The sequence below is a fragment of the Electrophorus electricus genome, chromosome 21 (assembly GCF_041902795.1).
Source record: "Electrophorus electricus isolate QZ-2024a chromosome 21, ASM4190279v1, whole genome shotgun sequence".
In the NCBI taxonomy this organism is placed as follows: domain Eukaryota; kingdom Metazoa; phylum Chordata; class Actinopteri; order Gymnotiformes; family Gymnotidae; genus Electrophorus; species Electrophorus electricus.
Window position 1 is genome coordinate 3,433,059 of NC_137517.1, and position 14,545 is coordinate 3,447,603.

The following is a 14,545-nucleotide window of genomic DNA, read 5'->3' on the forward strand; positions in this document are numbered from 1 at the left end:
AGACTGTGTGCCGCTGCACCTCTGGGATGTTCCCCTGTCCAGCCATATGGCAGAAAAATCGTAATTCTCTCCGCAAGCCGGAAGAGAGCGTTGTTTTGGTTCCCCCTCTATGAAAACAGATGGAGCGCTTGCTCTGTTTTAATTTTTTTCTCTTCAGTCACGGCTTCGTGTCCGTCCAGGAAGGCCTTCAGGAGGCAGCGGCCTTCAAACCTACTAACCCACTGGGATGCTTCTTCGTTTAATGTCCGTCCTGTCATCCCTGCGTCTTTTATTGGTCTTGCATACGAAATTCCACGTGGCCCCTCAAAGACTCTACGTGGAGTTTTGTGGGATATTAGCGCAATTTAGCTAACAACCAATGGAGGCTTCCACTCATCAGTTAGCACCATACCATCTCCAAGCTACAACTGGCCATACTGGTATGGAGCATCGAGTTGAGCTTATTTCAGCTTAAGATAAGGACCATGATGGGAAAACCTGATTTTCCTTTTAAGCGCTTTATCCCCCCCCATAATATTTACCCAGTTTTCCCTTCGTTTGGGCGCAGGTAGCCCAAACTGGCCGTGCTCGTTGGACACTGTGTCTTTTAATGGCTCTGCAATGAACACTGGCTTCCCACTGAGGTCTGTTAGCTGCAGGGCACGCTGAATATGTTCTTTGTGAGGCGACCTTCTGTCATGCATCACCGACGACAGACCAGGGGGCAGGAAAGGGTGGTCTCTTCCTGTAGGATCATACCCCTGGCCCAACACCCCTACCACCCCTCACCCGTGCCTCACCGAATCTGGCTTAACGACAGGAAAGATGATGGGAAGCCCACAGCCGGTGAGGCCTGTCTGTGCCGTGCTCGTCCATGCCGTCTTGGGGGAAGATTAAATGAGCAGGGGTCGTCTGAGTTGCTGCTTAAATTCCTTGTGCAGGTAATGGAGATGCCTCTTATGACCATGTGGCTCGGGTTGACCCGCCGCCTTGTTTGTACGGGACCACTCCTTTTGCTCCAGTGTCTCCCCTAGTACAGCCTCAATTGTTTTTCATTAGAAAGGTTCTTGGTTTATGAAATCATGGCAAAGTTAATAGCGACAAACCCACTTTTTGTGGTGTAGACATGGCGAGAGAGAGAGAGAGAGAGAGAGAGAGAGAGAGAGAGAGAGCATGCGCACGTGGCCTCCATGTCTGCCCTCATATATTTGCAGCTGTGTGTGAGGCATTATTAGAAATCATGGTGGGTGTGTGAGAGCGAGACCCTGAGGGAGAAACACAGCTGTTGAAACAGCAGTGTGACTCCACTCTAGCAGTCTTAGTTCTTGTTTTCTCATTTACTACGCGATTAGACTAGTGTGTGTCTCTGTGTCTGTCTGTGTGGGAGAAACTGTCATGTATCACCAACAAACATACCAACAATTGCACAACTGGCAACATTGTCTAACTCTGTGCCAGACATTAGTACAAAAACAGTTCCCAATAGATCATAATTATATAAAACCGAAGGAAATCACAAACGGTACTATCGGTGTCGCCATAATGCTTTGATTTCTTTAAAATCCACCACAACGGAATTTTAGACTTTAAAGACTGTCAGATTCTGATATTTGGAAGTATTTTTTTTATTCCTCTGTGTTTCAGATTATTGTTTTGTAATCACGTGAAATATTCCTTCATGTTGTCCTCATGTTTTGTTTTGTTTTTTCGTTCCTCCAGCAGTGTGAGTGTCATAGTGGGAGCGCCCAAAGGCAACACCAGCCAGTACTCCATCAGAGAAGGAGGAGCAGTTTTCTACTGCCTGTGGAGTCCTCACCAGACACACTGTAACAGTATAGCGTTTGACCAGCAAGGTACGGCCTGTCCAGCCATGGCACACCTACCTGTTACACACACACCTCCAGCCAACAGTTCCTTACAGACCTCCAGTAGATGTTTATATTTACATTTATGGCATTTTGCTGACCCTTTTATCCAGAGCGACTTACAATTATGACTGAGTACAACTTGAGCAATTGAGGGTTAAGGGCCTTGCTCAGGGGCCCAGCACTGGCAACTTGGCAGTGGTGGGGCTTGAACCATCAACCTTACGATTACTAGTCGAGTGCCACATGTTTAACGGTGGAGATTTCTGTGTGTCTAAGGATTATGTTTGTCACTTTTCACCGGTGCTGTCACTGTCTTGGCGTCCTCAGGGGGTACAGTGATGAAGAATGAGCCCTTGTTACTAATTGTTTACCAGGCCTTCACTTCAAGTGGGTTTAGTATTCTGGCTCAGGTTTCCACATCCTCCGCTAAGCAATTCCGGTGTTGATGGACGTCTGCTCCTTGCCTTAAGTGGTCTAGTCGTCTACTTCCTTTAAGGCTAGTGCATGACAACCCACGCCGGTCTGGCTGAGGTAATCCGTCTGAGAGACGGGTGGAAGAGAGTGGTCATGGGTAGAGGATGGACTTTAAGATGAGTGGGTTGGTGCCGGGGGGGGGGTTTCTCACAGACCTGTTGAGTATGGACTGCATGGTGTTGGAGTTTATGAGCAGAGGATCGCAGTTCTGGCGTGGTGAAGGGTGAACATGAATTTCACTCGATTCTTCACGCGAGTGTTTTTCACCGAGACTGCCGACGGGAGCCTGGCCGCTCGTGCTCAGCGTGCGCCCCGAACGGTGGGCACGGCACGAGGGCCCCGCGGCCGAGTTCATCGGTGAAATGTATGCAGCCTGCTGGCTCGTTTCCGGAGGAGTGGGAGCAGCAGAAAAGCCAGCGTGGATTTACCACCTGTAACGCAGACACGACAGCTGTGGGACAGGCCGTCCCAGCGAGACTTTGATCTCTCGCCCCGGCCCAAACGCCATCTCTCTTTTTGTAGTGCTGTGCACATAGGTGTGTTTTACTGGATGCTAGAAACACGGCTTCTCCACTGTCCGAAATGGCCGAAATAGATTTGGAGAAATAGAAAAATGGATCTGCATTTGTTTCATCCAGGTAGAAGGTTTTGTCTACAAGTTGTCTTTCCCTTTCTTAAAGATTAAAAAAAGGCTTGTTATTAGTCAATAAAATGAACCATGTTACACAGAATCAGAAAATGTTTGTGTCTCTTCCACACGATGCTGAGATAATAAGCGCAACGCAATTAACATTTTGTGAAGCGAGACAAAATATTTTTAATCGAAATAAATAGAAAATATACTACAAATATATTTTCAACCACAGAGCTGATGCTTCTTGTGTTGTCCATTGCCGACAGGCTTGACAAACATGACCATAAAACCTTTCAGTCCCAGTACTGGACTTGATATCTTAAAGGGAGTGTGAATTTGAGGGGGTAACACTATAATAACACTATAATAATACATTATTGTTCCCAGCATTTTTCAAATCAAAGTTACGCCCATGGTCACACAGCCAAGCATGTGGCATTGGCATTCTTTAAAATTCAAACCGCAGTGGTTTTTCATGCTTGTAGTGCATCCAGAAGATACAGTGTTCACTGATAAAATGGTTTGAATGAGTGCAATGGGCAGTGACTCTAATTGAAACTGATCCTAGTTATGATTAAATTAGATTTTGGTTTAGCTCACTGGCCCAGACGGAGAGTCTGCCATCTTTTAAAACGCTTCTTGGTGACACCTGATATATTGCGGCGTTGCGTTTCGTCACCGAGGTGAGCTTTTGGTTCAATGACCATTTAGTTAGAGGTCAGTGAGTATTGGCTTCCCCGTGCTGGCTATCTGAAACCACAGAACGGCATTCTGAGAAGTTGGCGTTCTGTAGCAGCAGGACAGGACAGTATGCTGGGACGTATCTATTTCATGTGGTCAGTCAGGTCTGTCTCTCTGGACAAAGCAACAGGAGAGGGGGGAGAGCATTCGGTGAGGCTGTGTCTGCGACATCTGCTCTCGGCCTTTGTGGGGACCTGGTGGTCAGTGAGCACCTCATTGGTTGCCCTGGTGGTCAGTGAGCACCTCATTGGTTGCCCTGGTGGTCAGTGAGCACCTCATTGGTTGCCCTAATTAGGTTACGGTGTTTAGGGGGCTGTGGCTCCCCACTCTCCCAACCTTCAAGCACATCCTCCTTTAATGTGAAAGATGAACAGACAGAGCAGAGTAGGCAGAAGTCTAAAATGACAAGATGGTTACTTACCTCATTCCTGTTTCACATCCTCCCAGCGTGAAGTTAGGGAGGCTGGTGTAACCTCGCTGACCTCAGACTCCTCCGAATAATGTTGACCCTGTTGCCCTTCCCCTCACTTGTAATCTTCCCGAGGAACAGTGGATGTGATGACTGAATTTGTCCATTTGCCTTACACACACACACACACACACACACACACACACACACACACACACACAGAATCTGTATCCTTAGCTAATGGGTCTCCTGTCACACAGAGAAAAAGCAGCAGGTTGTACCCCCCTGTCTGGGCTGCCTACCCTCCCACTACCCCATGAGAGTGGGGCTCGGGCCACGGGTCCTGGCTCACCTTATAGAAAGAGGCCGTAGGAGATTAGTTAGGAAGCCACGTCTAGTCAAAACGGCACTAGATCCCGGCTGAAATCCTGACTGTGGATACATGAAAACCCAATATACCAGACTGCTGTGTGTATGACTGTGTGCACTTCAGGTTTTTAATGCCAAAGCCACACACCGAAGAAGGATTCTTAAATGCGCTGTTTTCTTGTGTGGTGATAACAGAGCCCTGCTCGTGAGAGTGGTGTTACTGAGCTCCAGGTTGACGTAATGACCAGCAAACTGTCACGTTCAACCTGCGAAGAACAGCCTGACCCATGGGCCACTGATTCCTGACGGGCATCTCTGTGTTCAGTTAACAGTTAACAGAGTTATGTTTGCTGTTCAGAAAGGGAATTCTCTCTCATTTCCCATGAATATTTGCCAGCTTCCTGTTAATGGTTGCCAGACAACACTATGTCCAAGTTGTATGCCCTAATGATAATGTGAAAAGTGAGACAATTGTTAGTTTTAACGGTCCATTTCTATTGACCCTGAGAGCCCAGTTGCCTCCAACTTTGGTCGTCCTCTAAGACTTTTCATTGGTAGGCAGAGCACTCCGTATGTACTATGTTAGATGTCACTATATACACTCACTCACGTTATCAGTCATGGAGAATCCAACAGGAGCACGGCTTCTGTTGGATAGTCTGAACGGTGTTGCTTTGGTAGAATGCAAGAGAGGAGGAAGAGAATGAAGAAAGGATCATGAGAGAGAGAGGGAGGGAGGGAGAGAGACTCAGCAGTTACCTTGTGACCAACATATTCCTCAATGTTATTTGAAGACCCTAATTCCCATTGCTTAACTACTTGGGACTCAAATCTCTTGGAGGGGGGTGGAAAGGACGAGTCGACGAAAGCGGACACATCGAGGGAAGAGAAAGGGAATGTAAACAATATGGTGGAAAAATGAGTGGGAGAAGGTGCCTTGGAAAGGGAAGAGGAGGAGGAGGAGGAAATCAGGAGAAGGTGATCAGCAAGGGGAAGCGGGAGGAGTAGCAGAGGAACCTGGACATGGAGAAGGAAGAGCACACGGCTTTCGTATCTGACTGATGGCCTGCCTCTGGGTTCCAGAGTCCCTGTTTTGCTTGAAACTGGACGCCCCCTTCTAGGTTTTTTTCCCCTCCAGTTAGACTAAGACCAGGCTGCTGTCACCTGGTCTACTGTGCAGCAAGCTGAGAAAACCTTTACCCCCCCCGTCCTGCTCTGTCCTGACCTTTTACCCCATCTCACCCCCCCAGTCCCGCTCTGTCCTGACCCTTTAGCCCATCTCACCCCCCCTGTCCCGCTCTGTCCTGACCCTTTAGCCCATCTCACCCCCCCAGTCCTGCTCTGTCCTGACCCTTTACCCCATCGCACCCCCCCAGTCCTGCTCTGTCCTGACCCTTTACCCCATCTCACCCCCCAGTCCCGCTCTGTCCTGACCCTTTATCCCATCTCACCCCCCCAGTCCTGCTCTGTCCTGACCCTTTACCCCATCTCACCCCCGCAGTCCCGCTCTGTCCTGACCCTTTACCCCATCTCACCCCCGCAGTCCCGCTCGGTCCTGACACTTTACCCCATCTCACCCCCCTAGTCCTGCTCTGTCCTGACCTTTTACCCCATCTCACCCCCGCAGTCCCGCTCTGTCCTGACCCTTTACCCCATCTCACCCCCGCAGTCCCGCTCTGTCCTGACCCTTTACCCCATCTCACCCCCGCAGTCCCGCTCGGTCCTGACACTTTACCCCATCTCACCCCCCTAGTCCCGCTCTGTCCTGACCCTTCCCCCAGTCTCTTCACCACACCACACGGTCCTGTTGCATCATGCTTGTAATTATGTTGCAACTGAAAGACATTTCTGTGGCAAAGGCGTCTTGAGAGTGGAATTGTTCTTGCCGTTCTGACCAGCTGACTGCCATTGGGTTACAGTAAGGGTTCACAAGGGGAATGAACACACTGTTTAGGTATGACATCTTTCATGATCCACCAAGTGTATGTTCTAACACTTTGTTTTCAGGGGAGTCTCTCTCCATCCTGTAATCAGAGTCCATAGTGAAGAAAGAAGCACATTAAAGGGTAAAGCACATTAAATTCACACCACCATTTTTTTTAAATGCCTGTTTCATAGGAGATCTGAATATGACCCTCAATGACACTGAAGTCCAAGCTGAATTCAAGTCCCACCAGTGGTTTGGAGCAACTGTGCGTGCACATGGAGACACTGTCTTGGTAAGAGACCATGTTGGAAAACAGGGTCTTTGGATATCAGAAATGTTCTCTAGTCACAAGCAGGACAGTAGTTATTTCCATCCTAACTGTTCTTACAGCACTGGCCAAAAATGTTATCCTGACTAGATTTCCAGACTGCTGCGCCAATACATTTCACAGGATACCCCCCTTGCTCAGCTGGGTGTGGGTGGGTGTGAGTCAGCTGTGGGTGGGTGGGTGTGTCACCATGGAGATGATCTCTAACCTCCACCCCCATAACTGTACCACAGGCTTGTGCCCCTCTCTACTCCTGGAGAACCAAGCAGGATATGCCCGAGGCGGAAGTTACTGGGTCCTGCTATATGTCCGTTAGAAACTTCACCAAGTTTGTGGAGTACGCACCTTGCCGCACAGGTGGGTCACTTGCTATACCGTATCATATCATGTACTGTGATTCCTCAGGGATCTGTTCTACTCTCGTGGTAATTGACGCTGCGGTTGCACTTTGCCGTAACCTGAATGATGCACATCTGTTTCAGAATTCCATGATAGAACTGGCCAAGGCTATTGTCAGGGTGGCTTCAGTGCGGATTTCACAAAGGTCAGTAGATGAGCTTCAGTGCGTTTCTCTGTGTGTATGTGTGTATGTGTTTGTATGTATGTATGTATGTATGTATGTATGTATATATATATATATATAAAAGCAAATCATCGTTTGACTCTGTGCTGTCATACAGGAGGGGAAGGTGGTGCTTGGAGGACCTGGCAGCTATTTCTGGCAAGGTATGTAGCCCTCCGATATAACAGACGTATAGCGAGTGCCATCATACCTGCGCTACAGCTGCCTGCGCTTTAGAGCGGCTCGTGTGAACGCCCTGGTGTCTCCCCAGGTCAGCTGATCTCGGCGGTGAAGGAGGAGATCGTGAGGGCGTACTACCCGGGTTTTTTTCTCACGTCGGTGAAGGGCCAAATTGAGACGAAGCAGAAAAAGCAGATCAACTTCGACGACAACTACATGGGTAAGGGGCCGTCCGGCCAGGTGCTCGCCGCCGGCTGCATGGCTGCTTCTCTGGAGTAACGCGCCAACTGTGTCCCGCACCTTTCAGGTTACTCCGTGGCCGTGGGGGAGTTCAGCGGGGACGATGATGAAGGTAAAACTACACAGCCGCTCAGCTCATTGACCGGCGGGTGGGGGTGTATGCCATGGCTAGTGATGGAGAAAAAAAGCAATACAAATAGCACAAGCTGATCATTTTAAATGCAGCCCAGTTTAGACAACCTCTCAAAGTTCCATAATTATACACACTCCACAACTCCGTTTTGCTTAAACAAATATGAAAACACAACCTGGCCTGCCAGGATTCCCTGAGTTCCTGAGGATCGCATACATTTCCATGTTTCCAGTACTAAATCTCTCTCTGGGTCTCCTACTCTCGCCCCCGTCCCCTCCTGTATGCTGCCTCTCTCTCTCTCAGAGTTTGTGACTGGAGTTCCCAGAGGAGTTCGTCTGCATGGTCAGGTAAGGGTACCTTCAGGTGCGCTGCTAGCAGCAGGTGCAAATGATATCCGATATACGATGTTTTGGTTGGGCACAGTCACCTTTCCAGTCAAGATGTTTTTAGGAAAATACTTGTTTGCATGTTGATGTAAGCTGCATTTTATCGACAGTATCAGTTTCTATTGCCTGTATCAACAAACATTAAGTACTAAAGCAATTTTCATAAAATTCCCTGAATGGAAACATGGCCAGTGTTAATCACTTTTAAAGAAAGGATTTTGGGCTACATTCTGTTATAACAAGCAGATAATTACGTACTAAGATAAAAATATATTTTATTCTTTTCTTATTTTAGGTGTCCATTCTCAATAGCTCCCTGGAAACCTTGAAAAACTTAACCGGAGAGCAGGTAAGTCATAACTGGGCATGTTGGCAGCATACCACAGAGGACTTTTATTTTGTAATTAAGACAGGTCATAACCCATAACCCATAACCCATAAGGCAAGTGAAATGGAAGAGCATTGCATGTGCTTATTTGATAACAGGTAGAATTCCTTGCCCCTTAGGCTAGATTTTCATATCTGCAATGCCAAACATTTGGGTTTGAGGTTCAGATGTTTTACCCTTCTACAATGGAACTTGAATCTGCTAATATGTGCTTGAATTGAATTAGCCTGCATGTACAGTCAGTAGAAAAAGCTGCATTAGGAGTGAAGACTAGCGCTCTGTGCCTTCCCATAACCCCACAGTTCATCACACTGTAGTGCACTGATGATGCAAGTTTCCTTTACAAGTCTGCGTTTAAGTGGGCTGTAGCATCTCATGGGAAGCAGTAAAAGCCTCTCACAGAGGCAGCAGCTTCGTGGCTGGTCTCCCCCAAGGAGGAGCCCGGTTTTGAAAATGGGACTTTTTTGGGTCTTGTTAACGTCGCTGATTGTCTCAGTTGGGGTCGGGGTTGTGGGAATACGGAGAGAGGAATGCAGATCAGGCCCGTGGACACGTAGCGAAGGAGGTGACGATGATGATGATTATGCACTCGGCCTGTTGCTTGCACATTCAGGAAAAGCGCAGGGTCTGTTTGTTTACAAAGGATTTTGAACATGGAGGAGGAAAGTTGTGCGATTTGACATGGCCTCAAACGTTTTTTTCAGATGGGCTCCTACTTTGGCTACGCTGTGTCTGCTACGGACATCAACAACGATGGGTCAGTGAGTTTCACTAATGTGGCACTCTAAGTGAATTTTTGTGTGCCTGTGTCCACATTCGTGACTGTCATTTCTTACCCCACCCGTTCTCGGTTAGCCTGACCGACCTGTTGGTGGGCGCTCCCATGTTCATGGTGCGTGACTCTGACGGTCGGCTGGAGGAACTGGGGCGGGTGTATGTGTACCTGCAGACCGGCCCCCTGGAGCTTGAGCCACAGACCCCTCACCTCACCGGCACGCAGACCTTCGGCCGCTTCGGCAGCTCCATTGCATCGCTGGGAGACCTCAACCAGGACGGCTTCACAGGTGAGGACCAGACCGGGTGACTCGACCACCCCCCCTCGGTCTGGTCCCACTCGGTCCCGCGCGTGTGCCGTGGTTCCTGATTGGCTCGTTTAGCCGTTCTTCTCTGTGGTGTTTTATGTCGCGTCCTCTCCGCACCCACAGACGTGGCTATTGGTAGTCCATTTGGCGGGAAGGAAGAACAGGGCATGGTCTTCATCTACAACGGCTACGCTAAAGGTCTGAGGGAGAAGGCCTCTCAGGTGATCGCTGGCCAGTGGGCATCAGCTGCCCCTCCTGCCCTGCCTGCCAGCTTTGGGTTTGCCCTTCGCGGGGACAAAGACATTGACCACAATGGCTACCCAGGTGAGGACTGCTTAAATCACTTTTTTTTGTATTCAAATAAAGTAGATTCCAGATTCTGGAATCACGATTTTCCCATCGTCACAATGCAGATCTCATCGTGGGAGCCTTCGGAGTTGACAAGGTGGTCCTCTACAGGTGAGTCTCTTGTCTTGTTCCACCCAGCCGATTAGAAGACTGTAACCTCATGCAGATTAGCGCTGACTGCAGCAGGTAAAGTCCTACTGGATCTCCTGAGATGCTCGTGTGCCACTCTCGCAGGTCTCGTCCCATCGTCAACACCAGTGCCACCCTGAGCGTGTACCCGACCATGATCAATCCCGAGGAAAAGGTCTGCACCATCAGCAACGGGAACCAGACCATGCACGTCTCCTGGTACGTCGGATGCTCCTTCTCAAGTTTCCAAATCCGTGACTTCCTCAAACGATGGTGCTGCTTTTGGAAACCGCGACGGTAGCGTTGTTTTTGCTCGAGTAATGTTCTGCAGTTACAGACGTGGGAAACAACAGTTCGGCGGTTCAGTTTGTGTTTAAAACTCAAAGGTTGAAGCCGTGTGATGGGATGGTCTAATTTGTCAGAGGGTGGCTGTGTGTTGGGACGTTATGGCTTTCCGGTCGGTGCTGTGATTGATTTTACCATCACGTGCTGGCTCGGAGCGGCCCGGAGAAGAGCCGGAAGGTACTGAGCAGGCACGGAATGCTCATTTTCCACTTCCACCGCCCGGGTTCGGGAACGCGCATCCTGGAACGCCCTCGCCTGCCCAGAGGGAGAGGAAACCGCTTAGGTCCAGCTTTCTGTTCAACAAGGCCAGGGCCACACCAGGATCTGTGTCCGGCCCCTCTCCCTCCCGCTGTGCGATCTGCGCAGGGGAGGCCGTGTATATGCATGTCTTGATTACAGCTCGTTGCCTGGCGACTGATGGGGGCGGAGCGTGGCGAGAGTAGCGAGGGGGTGCGGAGGCCTGGCAGTCCTTTTGAATGAGATATTGTTTAGCGGTGGAACACAGCTGGGAAACATCAGGACGCACGGAGCTGCACACACGCGACCCAAAGCACACACAAGCTTGGGAGCACACATGGGAGTGCACGGCGTTTACCACAGCACGGGTCAAGCGCAGTCTGGATTGTTCTGGGTCTTTTCGCCTGTTCTCTCCACTTCTCCCTCTGCTTTTGGGCCACGTTTATTTTGTACTTTTCCCCTCATCTGTGGTTTTGTTTGTTTCTTCTCCTATGTCCCCTCTTTTTCGCTCTTCCTCTTTCACTGTTTTTGCGTTGCTCCCGTCAGGCCTCCCACCGTCTGGCTTTAGCGATGCCTAACGGCCATCCCGTCTCGGGTCACTTAGTTCCCGCACAGAGAGATGTCCTTTAACGACCTTGTCGCTACCTCGTCTGGACCAGGGTGGTGCTCAGTGGCCATTACTCTGATCAGATACTCCGATACGCTCCTGTGTGTGTGTGTGTGTGTGTGTGTTGACATGCACTGACACACACTTCACTCATCATCTGTCTCTTTTCCTCTTCCCCCAGTGTCAACCTGAGCTTCTGCTTTTCGGCCAATGGGAAACACCTTCCAGAGAAACTAGGTGAGCCAGCAGGTCACATCTGCGCCCCATTAAGCCCATACAGCAGAGCTATGCGAAGGGTCACTGTGCAGCGAGATGAGTCCCTGCCTGGCCCCCCTTAAACGATGTTTCACTGTCTCCTGGTGGTGGTGGTGGTGGTGGTGGTGGGTTTTTGTTTGGCCACATCAAACGTAGAAAGTAAAACACAAATAAACAAGCGCTCTCCAAGAAAAAAACAACAAAAAAACTTCCAACATGCTGAATCCACCAAAAAGAAAAAAGAAAAATGGTGAGAACGTTCAGACAGCACAGATAATACGAGTGTAATAGATACGTTGTAGATGATGCAACGTACTGTCCGGCTAGCTAGTCTGGGCTAGCTGTGGTACCCAACTCTGCCACACGTCCCGCTTCGAGGGGGGCAACCCCGTGACGCATACAGTCCCGTTCTGAAGGTCCCGCACCTGACATCCTTTTGGAGTGTCCCTGACAGCGATGAGCTGTGTGTTCCCATGTTCAGTCCTTTAATGGTGTGCGCGTGCGTGTGTGTGTGTGTGTGTGTGTGTGTGTGTGTGTGCCCTAGCATTTAATGTTGAGGTGCAGTTGGACAGACTGAAGCAGAAACAGAAAGGAGCAGTTCGGCGGGCGCTCTTTCTGGACACCCAGCAGGCTAGTCTCCAGCGGAAACTCCACGTGCCCACTGATGGCAAACTCTGCCACGAGACCAAGATCTACCTCAGGGTGAGTCTCTTGCGCTGAGAAGAAAACACGTTAGCCACGTTCTTAGCATCTTGGCGTAAGATAAAGTACTTCTTAAGATAAGTGAGAGAACTGGTGTTTTCCCTCTGTGGAACAGTCTGATTAATTAAACATCAGAAAGACCTTGAATTAAGTCTATCAGATCCCTTTTCTTTATGAACTAACCTCCAAACTCCCGCTGTCTCTGGTTCCGGTTCTGATTCTTCTCTGGCTGGGCCGGAAGGACGAGAAGGAGTTCCGGGACAAGCTCTCGTCCATCTTCATCGCTCTCAACTTCAGTCTGGACCCGGAGGCTGCCGCTGACCAGCACGGTCTCCAACCCATCCTCAACTACCAGACTGCCCAGGTCATCGAGCAGAAGGTACGGCCCGACCCGCACCAGTTCCGGATCCGTAATGGGCATAACGGAGGCCCTCGCGTTGCTGGGATCTCGACTGAACCCCCCCCCCCCTCTAAACCCCGCCCCCTCCCCCACTCTCGACTGTAGTCAGCCCGTCTTCCACGTTTTCAAAACATACGTCTGGGAACTGCTCCAAGGGTCTGGAAAGTGGTGTGAAATAGGGGTGAAAAATCCAAGGCATGGACTCCAGGGAAAGATTTGCGTTGTCCCGCCAGGAGTGGCAAACCGGGCCGGCCCGGGGCCGCGTTTTGTGCAGCTCGCCGTTGGTGTGGGGGGTGGGGTGGTGCGTGCCTTCCTGTTTTCTGGGTGGAGCGCTTCCAGACCATGTGGCGTCTGGTTAGAGTTTGTTTGCACTGTGCCAGTTTTCCTACGGTCGTGAAAGCAGCCCCACTGTAAGATGAAGCTTTGTTTGTGTTCGACATGTGACTGTACACCATATGGAGGGTGGGGAGGATTTTACTCTGAGCTCCTAGAGCACAAGGTCCCTTCTAGAGAGTGCGAGTTCCCTTCTTTACTTTCATCAGCACATTACTGACTCCATGGTTTACTGATTTTCCTGAAAGGTGGAGGTGGTTCTGTGTTTGCCGTTGTACTGGATTTGTGATCTAAACTCCTGTAGCTTTTGTCCGTGAAAGTCCGTGTCTGATAGTAGAGCGAATTCCGGTTCTTAAGTGAGATGTGACACTGCTCTGTGCAATAAACAAGCACAATACGCCTTCTGTCCTAAATGAATATAAAGGGAGTTCAGCCATAGAACATACCTCAAGCCTGTGTGTGTGTGTGTGTGTGTGTGTGTGTGAGTGTGTGTGAGTGTGTGTGAGTGTGTGTGAGTGTGTGTGTGTGTGTGTGTGTGTGTGTGTGTGTGTGTGTGTGTCAGTTCCACTGACCATCCTTCCCTGCACTGTAAGAGTGAGAGATCACCAACGCTTCTCAGTAACATTTTTCTTGCTGCTAATTTTCTCCACATGTTGCCATGGGCCATGGTGGAGTTCCGCGTTCACGAACTGCTGTTCCGAACACACGGCCTCCCCAGAGCCTGCAAAATATTCCAATCCGCACATGCAGACTTTGTGCTGAGTAAAAAAATGTGCTTTGTGCTGAGTAAAAAAAATTGTTTATCGGCATTCCGACCGTGTTTGTTGCCAGGAAGCAGTGACCTTTGCATTGACCTGTGACCCCACATGTGCCCTGGTTATGCTTTGTGCGTAGCTGAAAGAGCTGAAACACCACCAGAAGTAAAAGACCGTTTTTGCTCTTCATTCCCAAATGCCGTTGGCTCGATGTTTTTTTGTTGTTTTTTTTTTTATTGCACAGTTTGGTGCGTGCGATGCTAGAACTGACCAAGTGACACTGCTTCCGGATTATTTTGGATATTTACTGTCTTTTTTGGATAAATATATTTACCAGCCCTGGGGGAGGGGCAAGACGGGAGGCCAGCACGTGGCTTCAGCGAGTCGTATGGCGGACGGCCTCCTCTGCAGCCTTAATTAGAACCCAGCCAGGCCTGATTACAGGCAGGGTGCTGCTCTCTTTCTAATCTGCTTCTTCTATTTCTTGTCCCTACATTCATCCCCGTGCACGTCAGGATCGCCGCTTCATGCGGAAGCAATTAGCCGTGCCAGGGCTTTCCACCCTCATCATGCTCGCTGAGGTCCTCGCGATTCTCTACAGGCGCGCGTATGCGTGTGTGTGCTCGGGAGGAGATGGGTGGTAGAGCACGCGCCCAGCGTGTGGTTCATGGCGGCCGGCTTTAATGTGGGTTATGGGCCTCATCTGGTGTGGATTTTGGTTAAGGGTTCTGTAG

The 14,545-nt window shown here is 49.8% G+C and overlaps 1 protein-coding gene across 4 annotated transcripts in view; it reads left to right on the top strand.

Moving 5' to 3' along the window:
* itga5 (integrin, alpha 5 (fibronectin receptor, alpha polypeptide)) overlaps window positions 1–14,545 on the top strand; it is a 35,025-nt gene that overhangs the window by 8,611 nt on the left and 11,869 nt on the right. For 2 of the 4 annotated variants that reach the window (XM_081704510.1, XM_035521358.2), the window contains exons 2-18: window positions 1,699–1,832; window positions 6,593–6,693; window positions 6,963–7,086; window positions 7,212–7,273; window positions 7,410–7,455; window positions 7,563–7,691; window positions 7,779–7,823; window positions 8,148–8,191; window positions 8,526–8,579; window positions 9,323–9,375; window positions 9,474–9,682; window positions 9,824–10,024; window positions 10,114–10,159; window positions 10,283–10,396; window positions 11,548–11,603; window positions 12,166–12,323; window positions 12,565–12,702. In XM_081704510.1, coding sequence (XP_081560636.1) covers window positions 1,699–1,832; window positions 6,593–6,693; window positions 6,963–7,086; window positions 7,212–7,273; window positions 7,410–7,455; window positions 7,563–7,691; window positions 7,779–7,823; window positions 8,148–8,191; window positions 8,526–8,579; window positions 9,323–9,375; window positions 9,474–9,682; window positions 9,824–10,024; window positions 10,114–10,159; window positions 10,283–10,396; window positions 11,548–11,603; window positions 12,166–12,323; window positions 12,565–12,702 — 1,714 coding nt within the window. Of the gene's footprint in view, window positions 1–861; window positions 921–1,698; window positions 1,833–6,592; window positions 6,694–6,962; window positions 7,087–7,211; window positions 7,274–7,409; window positions 7,456–7,562; window positions 7,692–7,778; window positions 7,824–8,147; window positions 8,192–8,525; window positions 8,580–9,322; window positions 9,376–9,473; window positions 9,683–9,823; window positions 10,025–10,113; window positions 10,160–10,282; window positions 10,397–11,547; window positions 11,604–12,165; window positions 12,324–12,564; window positions 12,703–14,545 lie in introns of those variants that run through there. The other 2 variants (XM_081704511.1, XM_081704512.1) reach the window with 2 other exon arrangements.